A 19,308-nucleotide genomic window follows, 5' to 3' on the forward strand; every position below is an offset into this window, starting at 1 on the left:
TATTCGTGTATAAAAATGCAAGTGATTTCTGAGTATTAATTTCGTGTCCTGGTGCTTTACTAAGTTCATTTTTCAATTCTAATGGTTTTTTGGTGGAATCTTTCAGATTCTATATAGTATCATGTCATATGCAAATAATGGCAGTTTTACTTTTTCCTTCCCCGTTTGGATGCCATTTATTTCTTCTTGTATGAATGCTGTGGCTAGGACACCCAGTACTACGTTGAATAAAAGTTGTGAAAGTAGACGTCGTTGTTCTGTTCCTGATCTTAAGGAGAATGCTTTTAGCTTTTCCCAATTAGCTGTTGGTTTGTCATATATGACCTTTACTAGTTTGAGATATGTTCCTTCTATTCCTGCTTTGCTGAGAGTTTTTATCACAAATGGATGCTAGATTTTGTCAGAAGGTGTTTTCTGCATCTATTGATATGATCATATGATTTTTATTTTTCATTTTATTTGCTGTATCAAGTTAATCGATTTGGGTATATTGAACCAAACTTGCATACCGGAAATGAATTCCACTTGATCATGTTGTATGATCTTGTTAATATATTGCTGAATTTGGTTTCTAATATTTTGTTGAGGATTTTTGCATCTGTGTTCAGTAGGAACATTGGCCTGTAGTTTTCTTTTTCTGTAATTTCTTTGTCTTGTTTTGGTATCAGGGTAATGGTGGCTTTGTAAAATTCGCTTGGGAGCCTTCCCTCCTTTTGAGTTTTTTGGAATACTTTGAGAAGAATAGGTGTTAATCCTTTTTTGAATGCTTGGTAAAATTCACCTGTGAAACCATCTGGTCCAGCACCTTTGTTTGTTGGGAGTTTGTTGATTACTGATTCGAGTTCATTAGTAGTATTCAGTCAATTCAGATTTTCTGTTTCTTGATTCAGCCTTGGAAGATTGTATGGTTCTAGGGATTTATCCATTTATTCCAGACTGTCCAATTTGTTGGCATATGGTTGCTCATACTATTTTCTTAAAATATTTTCTATTTCTGTTGTGTCTTACATCTCCTCTTTAATTTCTAATTTTATTTATTTGGGTCCTCTTTTTTCTTGATGAGTCTTGTTAAAGGTTTGTCAGTTTTATTATCTTTTCAAAAAAACAACTCTGGGTTTCATTGACCTTTTGCATTGTTTGTTTAAACTCTGTTTCTTTATTTCTGCTCTAATCTTTATTATTTCCTTCCTTGTATTCACTTTGGGCTTTCCGTGTTTTGTTTTGTTTTTTTTCCCCCAGTTCCCTTAGGTGTAAAGTTAGACTGTTTATTTGAGATTTTTCTTGTTTCCTTATGTAGGCCTGCACTTCTGTGAATTTCCCTCTTAGGAATGCTTTCGATGTGTCCCATAGATTTTGGGTCATTGTGTTTTCATTTTCATTTGCCTGAAGGTACATTTTGATTCCTTCCTTAATCTCAGTGTTGACCCATTCATTATTTAGTAGCATGTTACTTAGCCTCCATGTGTTTGTGTTTTTCTTTTCTTGTTATTGATTTCTAATTTCATGTCATTGTGGTCAGAGAAGATGCTTGATATGATTTCAGTCTTCTTAAATTTATTGAGAATTGTTTTGTGGCCTAACATGTGGTCTATCTTGGAAAATGTTCATGTGCACTTGAAAAGAATGTATATTCTGCTGCTTTGGTGTGAAATGCTCTAAAAATAGCACATAAATCTATCTGGGCTAGTGTGTCATTTAATATCCCCGTTTCCTTGTTGATTTTCTGTCTGGAAGATATGTTTATTGGTGTCAGTGGGGTGTTAAAGTTCACAAATGTGATTGTGCTACTGTCAATCTCTGTCTTTATGTCAGTCAATATTTGTTTTATATATGAAGTCTGACAATTATGTTCACGAACTCATCCTAGAAAAAGTGCTACATACGTCATTGCTGAATATCACTATGGTCACCTTCGAACTACTCCCCTTGGGAAGCTATGCACCAATACCAGCACGTAGTCCACCCTTCAAAGAAGTTTTGGAACTTTTTTCTGGAATAGCCATCAGAGCTGTTGTCTATTACCCTTAATGTCCTGAATGTCATCAAAATGTCTTCGTTTCAATATTTCCTTAATCATCGGGTAAAGAACAAAGTCACTGGGGGCCAGATCAGGTGAATAGGGAAGGTGTTCTGATACAGTTATTTGTTTACTGGCTAAAAACTCCTTCACAGGCAGTGCCGTGTGAGCTGGTACATTGTTGTGATGCAAGAGCCATGAATTGTTGGTGAAAAGTTCAGGTTATTTTTGTCTAATTTTTCATGCAGCCTTTTCATCACTTCCAAATAGTAAACTTGGTTAACTGTCCATTTGGTACAAATTCATAATGAATAATCCCTCTGATATCAAAAATGTTTAGCAACATCATTGCAACAAGGTAGCAAACTTGTCAGACCACGTATTTAGTTCCTCCTATATTGGTAACATAGATGTTTACTAGGATTATGTCCTCTTGTTCGGTTGATCCATTTATCATTATGTGATGTCCTTCTTTGTTTCTTTTTATAGTCTTCATTTTAAAGTCTATTTTGTCTGATACAAGTATCCTACCCCAGCTTTCTTCTCATTTTCATTTGTGTGATATACCTTTTTCCATCTCTTTATTTTCAGTCTATGTAGATCTTTCAATCTAAGGTGGGTCTCCTGTAGGCAGCACGTGCATGGGTCTTATTTTCTTACCCATTCTGCTGCCCTGTGTCTTTCGATTGGAGCATTTAATCCATTTACATTTATTTACATATTTTTTCACATTTAAAAATCTTTTAAATTTGTTTCAGGTGTACAAAACAGTGTAATAATAGTTAGAGATTTACACCCCTCACAAAGTGATAATTCCCCTCCCCCAATCTACTACCCGTGTGATATCGTATATACTTGTTACAATTCCATTGACTCTATTCCCTATTGTGTACTCCACATCCTGTGACTATATATATATATATATGTATACATACACACACATACACATATATATATACACATATGTGTATATACATATATATGCAGATACATATATACGTATATATACACATATATACATATGTATACATATGTGTGTGTATATATATCTACATATATATACACACACAAACACACAGACATATATATACATGTATATGTATATATTCACACCGTGTTTCCCCGAAAATAAGACCTAGCCGGACCATCAGCTCTAATGCATCTTTTGGAGCAAGAATTAATATAAGACCCAGTCTTATTTTACTATAATATAAGACTGGGTGTTATATGATATACTATAATACTGGGTCTTACAGTAATTTTTCCTCCAAAAGACACATTACAGCAGATGGTCCAGCTAGGTCTTATTTTGGGGGAAACACGGTATATATATAATTACATTTGATGTTCATTATTGTTTAGCTTCAGTTCAGGTATACACTGCTGCAGTGGTCAGGCACCTACACCGTCCATAAAGTGGTCTCCCTAATAAGACAAGTGCCCATCTGAGACTCTTCATAATCGTTACAACATTATTGATTATATTCCCCAAACAGTCTGTCGTATCCCTCTGGCAATCTTGTGGTTACAAATTTGTGCTTTCTAATCCCCTCACCTTCTCCCTCCTCCCCACCCTCCTCTCATTTAGCAATCCTCAGTTTCTTCTCTATATCTCTGAGACTGTTTCTGATTAGTTTGCTCATTGATTCTGTAGGTTCCACATATAAGTGAGATCATATGATATTTGTCTTTCTCCTTCTGAGTTATTTCACTTAGCATAATGTTCTCTAGGTACAACTATATCGTTGCAAATGGTAAGATTTCATTCTTCTTTATGGCCGAGTAATACTCCAATGTATAAATGTGCCACAGTTTCTTAATCCAGTCATCTACCGATGGGCATTTCGGTTGTTTCCCTGTCTTGGTGATTGTGAATAGTGCTGCAGTACACATAAAGGGTGCATATATTTTTTCAAGTTAATGTTTTGGATTTCTTTGGAGATATACCCAGGATTGGAATTTCTGGGTCACAAAGTAGTTTTATTTCTAATTTTTTGAAGTGCTTCCATACAGTTTTCCATAGTGGCGGTACCCAATCTGCAATCCCACCAACAGTTCACGAGGGAACCCTTTTCTCCACATCCTCGCCAACACTTGCTGTTTGTTGAATTATTGATGATTGCCATTCTGACAGATGTGAGGTGGTATCTAATTGTGGTTTTTATTTGCATTTCTCTAATGAATAGTGACATTGAGCATTTTTTTCATATATCTGTTGGCCATCCATGACAATGGAAGCAAGAATTTACATTGGGGTAAATGCAGTCTATTTAATAAATGGTGCTGGGAAAACTGGACAGATACATGCAAAAAAAAAACAGAAACTGGACCACCTTCTTATGCCATGTATAAGAATAAATTCAAAATGGGTTAAAGACTTAAATGTAAGACCTGAAACAGTAAAACTCCTAGAAGAAAATATTGGAAGTAAATTTGCAGACATTACCTTTAGTAATATTTTTACAGATATATCTCCATGGGCAAGGGAAGGAGGAGAAAAAATAAACACGTGGGACTACATCAAACTAAAAAGTTTTTCACAGCAAAGTAAACCATCAATAAAACAGAACTGCATCCTACCGAGTGGGAGAAGATGTTTGCCAATGATACATCTGAAATGGGTTAATATCCAAAATTTATTTAAAAACTCACCCAGAAAAACTCGTATCAAAAAAACAACCGTATTAAAAAATGGACAAAAAAAAAAAAAAAAAAATAGCCAGAGCACAAGAAGAGACATTTCCCCCTTGTTTTGAAAGAACTTTTAACATTTTTGTAATACTGGCTTGGTGGTAATCAGTTCCTTTAGCTTTTTCTTGTCTGGGAAGCATTTTATGTCTCCCATTATTATTTTTTAGTATCTTTTTATTTATTTATTTTTAATTTGCTGGGGTGAAACTTGTTAGTAAAATTACGTAGATTTCAGGTGTACAATTCTGTATTACATCATCTATAAATCCTGTTGTGTGTTCACCATCCAGAGTCAGTTCTCCTTCCATTACCGTATGTTTGATCCCCCCTTAACCTCATCTCCCACCAACCACTTCCCTTAACCTCTGGTAACAACTAAAATATTGTACGTGTCTATGAGTTTTTGTTTCTCATTGGTTTTTCTTGTTCTTTTGTTGTTTTTGGTTTATATACCACATATCAGTGAAATCATATGGTTCTCTGCTATTTCTGTCTGACATATTTCGCTTAGCATCATGCTCTCCAGATCCATGCATGTTGTCACAAATGTTCCTATATCATCTTTTCTTACTGCGGAATAGTATTCCACTGTGTATATGTACCACAACTTCTTTATCCATTCATCTATCGAAGGACATTTTGGTTGTTTCCATGTCTTGGCCACCGTAAACGAAGCTGCAATGAACATTGGAGCTCACGTGTCTCTATGTATAACTGTCTTCAGATTTTTTGGGGAGATACCCAGGAGAGGGATTGCTGGGTCATATGGTAATTCTATTAGTAATTTTTGAGGAACCTCCACACTGCCTTCCATAACGGCTGCACCAGTCTGCATTCCCACCAACAGTGTATGAGAGTTCCTAATATCCACAGCCTCTCCAACACTTGTTACTATTTCTCATGTTGATGATAGCCATTTTGATTGGGGTGAGGTGATATCTCATTATGGTTTTTATTTGCATTTTTCTGATGATTAGTGATGTTGAGCATTTTTTTATATGTCTATTTGCCATTTGTATGTCCTCTTTGGAGAAATGTCTCCTCGGGTCGTCTGCCCATTTTTCAATTGCGTTGTTGGTTTTTTTGTTGAGTTTCATGAGTACCTTGTATATTTTGGATATTGGCCCCTCATCGGAGGCACTGTTTGCAAAAAACTTCTCCCATTCAGTTGGTTGCCTCCTTATTTTGTCGACGGTTTCTTTTGCTGTGCAGAAGCTTTTAAGTTTCATATAGTCCCGTTCATTTATTTTAGCTTTTACTTCCATTGCCTTTGGAGTCAAATTCATAAAATGCTCTTTGAACCTAAGGTCCATAAATTTATATGTTTTCTTCTATGCAGTTTATTGTGTCAGGTCTTATGCTTAAGTCTTTGATCCATTTTGAATTAATTTTGGTACATGGTGACAGATAGCAGTCCAGTTTCATTCTTTTGCGCGTGGCTATCCAGTTCTCCCAGCACCATTTATTGAAGAGGCTGTTTTTCCTCCATTGTATGTTTTTAGCTACTTTGTCAAAAATTATCTGTCCATATTTACGTGGTTTTATTTCTGGGTTCTCAATTCTGTTCCATTGGTCTATGTGTCTGTTTTTCTGCCAATACCATGCTGTTTTGATTATTGTAGGCCTGTAGTACAAGCCAAAGTCAGGAAGTGTGATACCTCCAGTATTGTTCTTTTTTTCTTAAGATTTCTTTGGCTATTCGGGGTCTTTTGTGGTTCCAAACAAATCGGATGATTTTTTATTCTATTTCTTTAAAAAATGCCATTGGGATTTTGATGGGGATTGCATTGAATCTGTATATTGCTTTGGGTAATATGGCCATTTTAACTATGTTGATGCTTGCAATCCCTGAGCACGGAATGTCTTTCCATTTCTTTGTGCCTTCTTCAATTTCTTTCAAAAATGTCTTATAGTTTTCAGCATAGAGGTCTTTCACATCCTTGGCTAAGTTTATTCCTAGGTATTTTATTCTTTTTGCTGCAATTGCAAAAGGAATTGTTTTTTGTATTTTTTTTTCTGAGATTTCATTGTTAGTATATAGGAAGGCAATGGACTTTTGTGCGTTGATTTTGTAGCCAGCAACTTTACTGTATTGTTGATTGTTTCTAATAGCTTTTTGGTGGAGTCTTTAGGGTTTTCTATATATAGCATCATGTCATCTGCAAAGAGTGATAATTTAACTTCTTCATTCCCAATTTGGATGCCTTTTATTTCTTTCTCTTGCCTGATTGCTCTGGCAAGGACTTCCAACACTATGTTGAAAAGCAGAGGTGATAGGGAACAGCCCTGTCATGTTCCTGAACGTAGAGCAAAGGGCTTCAGTTTTACACCATTAATTATGAGATTAGCTGAGGGCTTGTCCTATATGGCCTGTATTATGTTAAGGTATTTTCCTTCTATACCTATTTTATTAAGTGTTTTAATCATAAATGGATGTTGTATCTTGTCAAATGCTTTTTCTGCATCAATTGATATAATCATATGATTTTTGTCCTTTATTTTGTTTATGTGATGTATCACATTGATGGATTTGTGGATGTAGAACCATCCTTGTGCCCGGGGATGAACCCCACTTGGTTGTGATGAATAATCTTTTTAATGCATTGCTGTATTCGATTTGCTAGAATTTTGTTTAGGATTTTTGCATCTGTATTCATCAGAGATATTGGTCTGTAGTTTTCATTTTTTGTGTTGTCCTTACCAGGTTTTGGTATCAGGGTAATGTTGGCCTCATAAAATGAGTTAGGGAGTACTGTCTCTTCTTCAATTTTTTGGAAGAGTTTGAGCAGGATTGGTATTAGATCCTCTTTGAAGGTTTGGTAGAATTCACTAGTGAAGCCAACTTGTCCAGGACTTTTGCTTTTGGGAAGGTTTTGGATGACGGATTAAATTTCATAACTGGTGATCAGACAGTTTAGATTTTGCAGTTCTTCATGCTTCAGAGTACGAAGGCTATATGTTTCTAAGAACTTGTCCATTTCTTGTAGGTTATTGAATTTGGTGGCTATAGTCCTTCGTAATATTCTTGGATGATCCTTTGTATTTCTGTGGTATCTGTGATAACTTCCCCTTTTTCATTTCTGATTTTGTTGATTAGTGTCATCTCTCTTTTCATCTTAGTGACTTTAGCCAAGGGTTTGTCAATTTTGTTAATCTTCTCAAAGAACCAGCTCTTTGTCACATTAATTTTTTCTATTGTCTTTTTGTTCTCTATTTCATTTAGTTCTGCTCTGATTTTTGTGATTTCCTTTATTCTGCTGACCTTTGGTTTCCCTTGTTCTTCTCTTTCTAGTTCTTTAAGATGTTACATGAGGTTATTTATTTGGGAGTTTTCTTGTTTCTTGAGCTAGGCCTGTAATGAGATAAATTTCCCTCTTAAAACTGCTTTCGCTGCATCCCAAAAATTCTGGTAGGATGTATTTTCATTTTCATTTGTTTTTGTCTCTTTTGATCGCTCCTCTAAATTCTACTTTCACCCAGTCGTTCTTTAAAAGTATGTTGTTTAATCTCCATGTGTTTGTGTTTTTTCCTGCTTCCTTTTTGCAGTTGATATCCAATTTCAAAGCCTTGTGATCAGAGAATATGCTTGGTATGATTTCAATCTTCTTAAATTTGCTGAGGCTGATTTTATGTCCCAATATATGGTCTATCCTTGAGAATGTTCCATGTACACTAGAAAAGAATGTATAGTCTGATGTTTTAGGATGAAGTGCTCTATAAATGTCAATTATGTCCATTTCATCTAATGTGTCATTTAGGGCTGCTATTTCGTTATTTATTTTCTGTTTGGATGATCTATCCATAGCTGTCAATGATGTATTTAAGTCCCCTAGTATAATTGTGTTTTGGTCAATTTCTCCCTTTAGTTCTGTTAGTAGTTGCTTGGTATATTTCAGTGCTCCCTAATTGGGGGCATAAATATTGATGACTGTTATGTCTTCTTGTTGTCTAGTCCCCTTTACCATTATGAAATGTCTATCTTTGTTTCTTGTTACCTTTTTCACCCTGAAGTCTGTTTCATCTGATATTAGTATAGCTACACCTAAATTTCTCTGGATACCATTTGCTTGGAGTGTCAATTTCCATTCTTTCACTTTGAGTCTATGTTTGTCCTTGTAGCTGAGATATGTCTCTTGGAGACAGCATATGGTTGGGTTTAGTTTTTGATCCAATCTGCTACTCTGTGCCTTTTTATTGGTGAGTTCAGTCCATTTACATTTAGGGTGATTATTGATATGTGAGGATTTCCTGTCATTCTATCTTTAGTTTTCTGGTAATGCTGTGTCTCCATTGTTTCTTTGCCTTTTTGTTGTTGTCTATTATTTCTGTGTGGTGGTATTCTATGATGTTTCCCTCTGTTTCTTCTTTTATTACAGTATATATTTCAGTTCTGGATTTTTTTGAGTGGTTACCCTTAAGTTTATGTAAAAGAAAGTTTGATATTTAGAGTATTCCATTTTCTTCAGCACACTTGCTTTCTCCATTCCCATATTCGGTTCAGGCCTTTACTCTCCCCTTTTTATGTTTTGGTTGCCACAAATTGTCCCTGTTGATTTTGGACGAATAGTCTCCTTTAGTATTTCTTGTAGTGCAGGTCATGTATTCGAAAATTCCCTCAGCCTCTGTATGTCTGGAAAAGTCTTTATTCCTCCTTCATATCTGAAGGATATCTTTGCTGGATGTATTATTCTTGGCTCATAATTTCGCTGTTTCAATAGTTTGAATATTTGGTTCCACTCCCTCCTGGCTTGTAGACTTTCTACTACAAAATCTGATGGTAATCTAATGGGCTTTCCTTTGTAGGTTAGCGTTCTTTTGTCTGGCTGTCTTGAGGATTCTTTGTTTGTCGTTGATTTTAGACAGCTTCAATACAGTGTCCCTTGGACAAGACCTGTTGGGATTGAGGTAATTAGGTGTTCTATTTGCTTCTTGGATTCGAGGATCCAGTTCTGTCCACAAGTTTGGGAAGTTCTCATCAACAATTTGTTTGAATATATTCTCTGTTCCCTTTTCTCTTTCTTCTCCTTCTGGTATGCCCATTATTCTTATATTGCTCTTTCTGATGGAGTCAGAAAGTTCTTGTAGAGTTCTTTCATTTCTTTTAAGTCTCAAGTCTCTTTCTTCTTCCATCTGTGTAATTTCCAGGTTTCTATCTTCGATGTCACTGATTCTTTCCTCCATCTGGTCAACTCTACTACCTAAGCTGGTTATTTCATTCTTAATTTCTTCTATTGAGTTCTTAATCTCCAGAAATTCTATTTGGTTCTTTTTAAAATTTCAATCTCTTTGTAAAATGCTCATGTTGTTATTTGATTGTGTTTCTGAGTTCATTAAACTGCCTTTCTGTGTTTTCTTGCATCTCGTTGAGTTTTTTCAGAACTGCAATCTTGAATTCTCTGTCATTTAAGTCACATATTTCCATATCTTTAAGTTCCTTTTCTGGAGATTTTTCACTTTCTTTCTGAGTTGTCTTGTTGCCCTGGTTATTCATGGCAATTACTGGTTTACTATTTCTTTTCTAGACATCTAGAGAAGTGGCTTCTACAACAGGTTGATAGGAAGAGGTCTTTGTTTTGTTTTCCAGTACTTGTTGGTAGAATGTTTTATTTTCTCTGTGCATCCTTTTTTTTGTCTCTCACATGGTAGTGCTATGTTTTCTCTGCACTATTCCAGCTTCTCACACAATGGGGGTTTTCCCTAGGTGATGGGCTTCTCTCGTGTTAATAGTTCGCCTAGGTGACAGGACACAGTGTCCTTGTGGGTATGTGGAGAGCTTTTGAAGTTCCAAAGCTCTTCCTGCACCAGATTCAGAGACCATATATTTTAGCAGTTGTGTTTACTCCTGCAGAGATCCGCCCAGATAGGTGGGGCCAGGGGTGGTGTGAGTTGTGAGAGGTGGCCCAGAGCAATGGCCGCGACCACCACCACAGCCGGTCCCGCTTCCACCCCTCACTCCCCCTTGCTGGAACCAGCTGGGCCGCGAATCTGTGTCTGGGTCCACAGTTCCCAGAATAGCAAATATTCCGTGACTCTGATCTGACACTGCAACTATTCCGCCTCCAGTACCGGGCAGGTGAGGGTGGGTCGAGCTCTGTGAGGGTAGGAAGGGGTCGGCTAGTCTCAGTGCCCAAGGCTTCCGTTCTCTGCTCGGCAGTGAGGACTTAAACCACCGTTTTCAGCCTTCTTCCCTGTCTTTTCTCCGAGGACTCTCCCGTGAGCGTTGGGTTCAGCCGTGTTATATGCTGTCCCCTCAGCCCTGTGGGCCATAAGCAGAGCGCTGGCATTCTGAGTTCTTCCCTGTCCCGCAGCTGTGGTAGTTCTGTGATGCAACGAGCTCAGTGCACTGAACTAGGTCTGTGTCTTGCGCCTTTGCTTCTCAGTCTCCACACTTCTCCCTTCCCTCCTTCCCTTTTCACGCGATTCGCCCACCTTTAGGTGAATTCGGTAGTGGTCCTCTTTGTCTTGCCTGTCTGCTGTGCAGGGTCCTTTGTGGAGTTATTGTTGTTCGATTAGTTGTAAATTCCAGGGGAGCTTTACAGAGGATTACCTCCCGCTGCCATTTTGACGACGTCTCTTTCTATTTCTCCTATAATTTTAAATGATAGCCTTGCTGGGTAGTGTAGTCTTGGTTGTATCATTGGTTTTTCTCACTGTTTCATGCCGCTGCCTTCTGGACTGCATAGTTTTTGTTGTAAATCGCCTGACAGTCTTATGGGATCTCTCTTGCTGTATTTATTAGGTCAGTGCAAAAGTAATTGCGGTTTTTGCAATTATTTTAACCTTTTCAACCACAATTACTTTTGCACCAACCTAATAGAATTCTTTGTCTTTAACCTTTGGCATTTTAATTATGATGTCTCTTGGTGTGGGTCTGTTTCGGTTCATCTTGTTTTGTTTGGACTCTGTGTACTTCCTGGGCTTGCATGTCTGATTCGTTCACCAGGTTAGGGACATTTGCAGTCATTATTTCTTCAAATAGGTTTTCAATCCCTTGCTCCCTCTCTTCTCCTTCTGACACCCCTATGATGTGATTGTTGATATGCCTGGTGTTGTCCCAGCGGTCCCTTAAACTGTCTTTATTTTTGTAATTCTTGTTGCTGTTCCGATTGGGAGTTTTTAGCTACCTTGTCTTCTAAATCGCTGATTCGATCCTCTGCTTCATTGAATCTGCTGTTGAATCCTTCTAATGCGTTCTTCATTTCAGTTGTTGTATTCTTTATTTCTGACTGGGTCTTTTATGTTTTTTTTTTTGTCTCTGTTGAAGTTCTCACTAAGTTCCTTGAGCATCCTTATAACCATTGTTTTGAACTCTGTCTCTGGTTGGTTGCTTGCCTCCATTTCATTTAGTTATTTTTCTTGAGGTTTCTCCTATTCTTTTATTTGGGACATGTTTGTTTCGTGTCTCTCTGTGTTTGCTTCTGTGTATTAGGTAGATCTCCTATATCTCTGTCTTTGCCAGTTGGTCTTACATAGTATTTATCCTGTGTGGTCCAGTGACGCAGTCTTCCTCATCACCTATGAATATGTTCCACCAGTGTCTGTTCTGAGTGTTGTGTGTAGTCTCCTGTTGTAGTTCAACCTTGATTGCTTTTGATGCCTCAGTGGGTGGGAGTGACTTCTAGGCTGACTGGCTGTGAGGTTTCGCTATGCCCACAGTATATGAGGTGCTGTGTGGGGGCTGACCCCTCAGAGGGGGATTCACCCCCATGGGCTTTTCTGCCTGTTGAGACCACTCTTTGGGTGTGCCGCTTGTGGAGCTGACTGGATAGTGCTCTTGTGTATTCTGAAGCTGGCCTCTGTGGTGTTTTTAGTGTCTCTGGGGAGGGGTTCCTTGGCAGGCAAATTTGAGTTTTGCATGTGACCCGCCCGAGGCTACCTGTAGGAACTACAGTGCTATATGTGGTTGATTGCTGCCTGTGCTAGACCAGGAGGCGTATGGGGGTAGCCTTGCTGTGAGCCGTGGCCAGATGTCACCAATATTGGGCCTGGGGCAACTTAGCAAAAGGCCCAGGGCCCCCCTAGGCCTGTTGCTACCTGCCGGCTGCCCATAAGACTCAGTCGTTGAGAGAGCCTCATTAGGTGCATAGTTCGCGCTGGTTGACCCAGTGTTGAGTGTCCCTGGCGATGGTGCACTAGCTGGGCAGGACAGGGTTTCAGGGAGTCACGGGGTGTGGGCTGTTGTTTTTACAAAGTTAATGCAGATTTGATTCTTGCATCAGTACCGGACCCATGACCACTTAGCAAAATGCCATGAGAACCCCACATCTAATCACTGCTTGCCTTAAGCCCATAAATCCCCGAGAGCTACCCAAGAGAGCCTGCAGCACAAGTTGTGGCTGAGTGTCCCTCATCAAAAGTTTTCCAGGCTGCCACTGGCTGTCTGCTGCTATAAAGGGCTTCCACAGCATGTGAGGCAAGTCCGGTCCCTCAGTAGCTGAGAGTGCCCCATATGAGCAGCACTAGCTATATGGAGTGGGGACCCAGGGCGTCACCAAGGCAGTACGCACACGTGGATTTTACCAGACCAGTGTGAGCTCAGATTTGGCCTTTTGGGGAAGGGTTTAACATACAAAAGTTGGCAGGCACCCTCCTATAGGCTATACATGATGCAGGCTGCACACAGGAACAATGGCAGCTGTCTCTCCAGCCCTCACCTGAAGCCACACAAATCAGTCTTTCCCCATATTCTTTGGTGCTTCTCAAGTTTCCGCCCCTTCACTGGAGCCCAGGTGTTTTCAAGAGAATGAGTCTGTGTGTGTGCCCTTTAACAGGACATCAGGGTTTCCAGCTTCCTTCTGTCTCACTAGGATGGACAGACACAGTTCTCGCTGGTTTTCAGTGGCAGATGTTGTGGGCACTCCTCTTCCCGGTGTAGGACCTCTGGGCTGGGTAGCCCAGTGTGAGGTTGGGACCGCTCCCTTTTCTGGGAGGACCTCTGCCATTGAGGGGTCCTTCCCAGTGTCCATTCACTACATGTGGGTTTGAAGTCACCCCGTTTTGTGTCTCCACCCCTCCTACCAGTCTCGATGTGGCCTCTTCTTTATATCCTTAGTTATAAGGGTTCTGTTCAGCTAGTCTTCAGATGATTCTAGAAGTTGATTGTTTTATAATTTAGTTATAATTTTTGTGATCCTGGGAGGCAGCAGGAATAGCATTTAACTAATCTGCCATCTTGGACCTTCTTGATACTGTTTTTTTTTTTTTTTAATCCACTTGCCAATATATGCTTTTTGATTGGAGAGTTTCATTTTCCATTTAAAGTAATTACTGATAGAGAAGTAGTTATCATCATTTTGTCATTTGTTTCTTGTGTGTCTTTTAGCTTTTTGTCCTTTATTTCCTCTATTATTACCTGTCTTTGTGTTTAGTTGACTTTTTGGTGTCATACTTTTAATTCTCTTCTCATTTCATTTTGTATGTACATTTGATAGATATTTTCTTTGTGATTATCGTGGGGAGTACATGAAAAATCCTAAAGGTATAACAATCTATTTTAAGCTGATACCATATGTTATGGGCTCTATTGTGTCCTCCCGAAAATTTATATGTTGATGTCATAACCCCTCAAATGTGACTGTATTTGGATATGGAATCTTTAAAGAAGTAATTAAGGTAAAGGAGGTCATATAGATGGTCCTTAATCCATTATGATTGGTGTCCTTGTAAGAAGAGATGATTAGGATACAGACACACACACACAGGAAAGACTATGTGAAGAAAGAGGGAGAAGATGGCTATCTTCAAGCCAAGGAGAGAGGACTCTGAAGAATTTAACCCTGCCAACACCTTTATCTTGGACAATAAGAAAATAAATTTTTGTTGTTTAAGGTACCCAGTCTGTGGTACATTCTTTGGGCAGTCTTGGCAAAGTGATAGAACATCTTAACTAGAGTCACATATAACAACTGTACTCCTTTACAGCTCTATCCCCCAGTGCTTTGTTATTGATCTTAAAATTTTTACCTTTGTGTATTGTGTACCCATTAACATAGATTTATAGTTATTATTTATGGTTTTATCTATTAAATCATAAAATAATTAGATGTGGAGCTAAGAACCAAAATTACAATAATAGAAGTTTTTATATTTGTCTATATTTTCACTTTACCAGAGAACTTTATATTTTTGTATAGCTTCTAGTTACTGTCTAATGTCCTTTTGTTTCAACTTAAAGAAGTCCATTTAGCATTTTTCATAGGGCAGATCTAGTGGTAATTAGTCTCTTAGCTTTTGTTTATCTTGGACTGTCTTAATTTCTCCTTAATTTTAGAAGGACAGTTTTGCTGGCTAAGGTATTCACAGCTGACAGTATTTTTCTTTTAGCACTTTAAAAATATCATCCCCCCTGTGTTCTTGCCTGCAAGGTTACTGCTGATAAATTTACTGATAATCTTTTAGTGGCTCTTTTATATATAACTAATCACTTTTCTCTTGCTACTACTGTCTTTGATTGTTTCATTTTAATGTGTTTAGTGTGGATCTCTTTGGATTTATCTTATTTGAAAATTGCTGAGCTTCTTATACTGTATAACACCAAATTTGAAGATAGAAATGAATATTCATTTCTATCTTCAACTTTGGTAAGTGTTCATCCATTATTTCTTCAAATAACTCCCCCCCCCCCTTTTGTCTCCTTCCCTCCCTCCTCTGTCTTGGACTACCATGATGCTTATATTGGTACATTTCATGTTGTCCCATAAGTCTCTTAGGCTCGGTTCACTTTTCATTCTTTTTTTTCTTTTTGTTTCTCAGACTCAATGATTTCAAATGACCTATTTCCAAGTGTGCTGATTCTTTCTTCTGCCTGATTAAATTTGTTTTGAACCTGTTTAGTGAATTTTTCAATTTTTGTTTTGTTTTTTTAAACTCTACAATTCCTGTTTGGTTCTTTTTTATCACTTCAATCTCATTGATTATATTCTCATTTTGTTCCTAAATCAATTTTCTGATTTTATTAGTCTGTCTGCATTTTCTTTGAACTCACTGAGCATATTTAAAACACTTGTCTTAAATTTTTTGTCAAGTAAGCCAGAGGCTTATTTGGGTAACTTTCTGGTTATTTATTTTGTTCCTTTGAATGGACTGTGTTTCTTTGCTTCTCTTTATGCCTCATTATCTTATGTTGAAATTTGTGCTTTTGTAAATTGTCTACATCTCCCAGTCTTTGAGGACTTGACTCCATTTAGGGGAAGACTTACATTAATCAGTAAGTTTAAAGGCTCAGGGTCCACTCTAACCTTTTGTCGACATGTGTCTTCCCCGGGCCTGTGCATGTGCTTTTATTCCCATTACCCATATACTCAGCTGCTTCTAAATAAATGAGCAAACAAAACAAATAGACTCAGAGGTACAGGAAAAAAACTGATGGTTGCTAGATGGGAGGTGGGTGGGGATGGGGAAGAAGGTGAAGGGATTAGAAAGTACAAATTAGTAGACACAATATAGTCACGGAGATATGAAATACAGTATGGGGAATATAATCAGTAATGTTGTGAAGATTACATAGGGTGCCAGATGGGTACTGGACTTATCAGGGGGATCACTTGATAGACTGTGTAGATGCCTGACCACCGCGCTATACACCTGAAGCTGAAATATATAATATTGAATGTCCACTATAGTTAAATATATATGTAAAACATATATATATACATAGAATTCAATATATATATAGAATGTCAACTGTAATTATGTGTGTGTATATATATGTATGTATTATTTATATATATATATATATATATATATATTTTCTTTTTTTTCTTTCCACGGGATGTAAAGTACAGTATAGGGAATATAATCAATGGTATTGTAACAGCTATATACAATGTCAGAGGGGTAGTAGATTGGGGGTTATCACTTTGTGAGGGGTGTAAATGTCTATTACATTGCTTTGTACATCTGAAATTAATAATAATAAAAATGATAAAGAGATAAAAATGTACTAGTTACCATAAGAGTTTTACCCCTGTTTTATAGAAGCCTTGGAAGTTTCTCTTGTATTCCTCTGTTCATAATCTCTTGCCCATAGGCACCTTATGCCTGCAGACCCTCTGCTCCTCTTACCTGCCACTTCTTTGACCATTCCAGTCAGTGCTTCAAGGCAGGTGAGACAGAAATCAATCCTTCAGGCTGCCCATAGACAGGCAAGAGCATTGCAAGCAACTTCTCTTTGCCTTCCATCCTGATACAGAAATTGGGATTGGGAATTGGGCACAGTCCTCCCAGTTGCACCATGCTGTACTGGGGAGGGGGTGGGGCTAGGACGAGCAAAAGCAGTATGAATTTTTCTACCAGTTTCGGTACAGTTTTTCTTGGTTAGGCATTCACTAGGTTGCTGCAGCTTCTTACCTGGCTTCTAGAGTGCTCACAAAGCTACTTTGGTCCATCCATTGTTGTTTATTTAGTGTTTCCATGGGGAACAAGGGCCTAGAGCTTCCAAGTTTGTCATCTTGCTGATGTCACTCCCTATTTGTTAAAACTGCATGTGAATGTATAATTATTTCAAAATAAAAAGTTTAATTTCATTTTTAAAAAGAAGGTCAAATTTGCTCAAGTCCCAAGTGTCTCAGCAGAGATCTTTCTGCTAGGAACTTTACTCTTCCATTCTTTTCAATGTTATCACAATTACTTTACTTTTGAGATCTGCCCAGCTACCTGGCTAATATTTTCTTGACACAAGGAAAACAAGTAATCTATTCCTCCAGCTAAAATAAACCCACTATTTTTTTTATTTTTTTTTTATTCAAGGTTCTGGTGTGGGATGTATAACCGCTTTGACAAAGGGCTGCATCCCAAGCAGAGTATGCTCGAGAGCCTCCTGGAAATTAAGAAGCAGAGAACAATGCTGGAGGCAGATATGCACAAACTAGAAAAGGTATGGAGAAAAGTCTCAAAATGAGGTCCTCTTGCCTGTTGTGGGTAGGCCCAGCCCACTTGGAGTTGAATTGGTACTTGTGAGAAGCTGCCTGGCTGGCTTTTTATAATTTCTGGCTTCCAGGTGTCCTGTATCTACAAAGCTCTGAGGCACAACATTTTTTCTTACTCCACATAGAAAGTAGTAAATATCATACTCAGCTAGTTAAACAAGTGGATTGGTTCCCTTTTTTGATCTAGATGTAATCATTAGGAGAAACAAGAAGGAACAACAGGGAAGTCATACTGGCATTTGTTATCCATCAAGAGAATAAGTATAACATCTTGGGTGTACTGATAAGAACAAGGAAATTGTTATATTTTCAATTAGGAAAACCTTATAAAAATTCTCATTTACTTCCCATGTAGATTGCAAACTATTCATTGAGTTGTCATGCAATGCATGTTGATTTTGCTTTACAATACCAGCGCAAAACCAAAGTCAGACATGTTTCTTTAATTATAAGTTAAACAAGTCAACAAGGATTTCGTTTCAAAATATGGACAATGCTGAGCTGCTTCTGGAATCCAGGGTTCCTTCAGGGTGTGTTTGAAGGAGAAGGGAGGAGTACCTCTTATAAAAGAATTCTTGGAAAGGGTGTGCTGTTTAGGAACTGGGTGTGACCCACTGTAGGCTAGATAAGGCATAGTTTTTCTTCTCCCTATAAGTTAACAAATATCCTTTTATTATGAAAATAAATGTACTGCTATTACATCAGATCCCAAAACTTGGGAATGTCCTCTTAGGAGGCAAAAGTCAGTTACTTGGTTCCATTTCAGAAAGAAGAAGAAGGAAAACTGGAGAACTGAAGCATGACTTAAAAATCATAGGGAACAAACAAACAAACAAAAATCATAGGAAACAAGGGAAACAAGCAGCCCTGAGAAGACCAAGCCATAGGCAGAACTGAGAAGTAGGAAAACTTTTTCCTAAGGTCTCCTGCCTTCTCTTTTAGCTATTAGCAGCAAGGTACCCAGAGTAGGTCCCTTATTTTAGCTAGACTCAGCCCTCTCACTTATTCCTGCCTATTTCTTGAGAGATTATCAGGTTCATTCTAGATAGAATCAGATCATTCTTCGATCTTAAAGTAAAAAAAAAAATTAAGGAAGGCTTCCTTTTAAAATATATACATAACAATTATTAGCATTCTTTTTTAATACAGAGAAGAGAAACAAAAGTGGCCCATAATATTATTACCCAGATAACTCTGTCAATGTTTTAAAAAGGCAGTTCACATGTGTGGGGACAGAGCCAGGAGCACAGTTTCCAGGCTCTCGGCCTCACGTGGAAAGGTGCTGGCTCAGGTAGTAAATGGCCATCAACTGTGATTGGATGGCCATCAGGGGTAACCAGTGAGCCATTGGCCACTAATATAACTGCCGTGGCTACGCTAGCAGGAAAATGAGGGCTAGCAAGAAGGTGGTGGCTGAGCTAGCAAGAGCAGATTGCAGTTAGCATGGTGGATTGCAGCTAGCAGGCGAGGTTGGTTGACAGAGAAGTGTGGCGGAGTGTGGATTGCGAATTCTGTGGCTCCTGCTTCCTGTGTCTCCAACCCAGCCGCCAGCAAGAGTATAGTGGTATGGCTCCCCTACCTATGGCTCTGTGGGTGTTCCTTTTTGGTCTCACCATGTCCTGCGTTCTTACGTGGGTGGGGAGTGGGACTAGAGACCCCGCAAGCTGCCTCGCA

The 19,308-nt window shown here is 38.3% G+C and overlaps 1 protein-coding gene across 7 annotated transcripts in view; it reads left to right on the forward strand.

The window, feature by feature from the left end:
* The window catches only part of ASB12 (ankyrin repeat and SOCS box containing 12), a 139,021-nt gene that overhangs the window by 87,772 nt on the left and 31,941 nt on the right, over positions 1-19,308 (forward strand). For all 7 annotated transcript variants that reach the window (XM_019718865.2, XM_019718863.2, XM_074323412.1 and 4 more), the window contains one exon: positions 17,456-17,582. In XM_019718865.2, coding sequence (XP_019574424.2) covers positions 17,456-17,582 — 127 coding nt within the window. The remainder of the gene's footprint in view (positions 1-17,455; positions 17,583-19,308) is intronic.

This window comes from Rhinolophus sinicus, chromosome X, assembly GCF_036562045.2.
Source record: "Rhinolophus sinicus isolate RSC01 chromosome X, ASM3656204v1, whole genome shotgun sequence".
Classification (NCBI taxonomy): domain Eukaryota; kingdom Metazoa; phylum Chordata; class Mammalia; order Chiroptera; family Rhinolophidae; genus Rhinolophus; species Rhinolophus sinicus.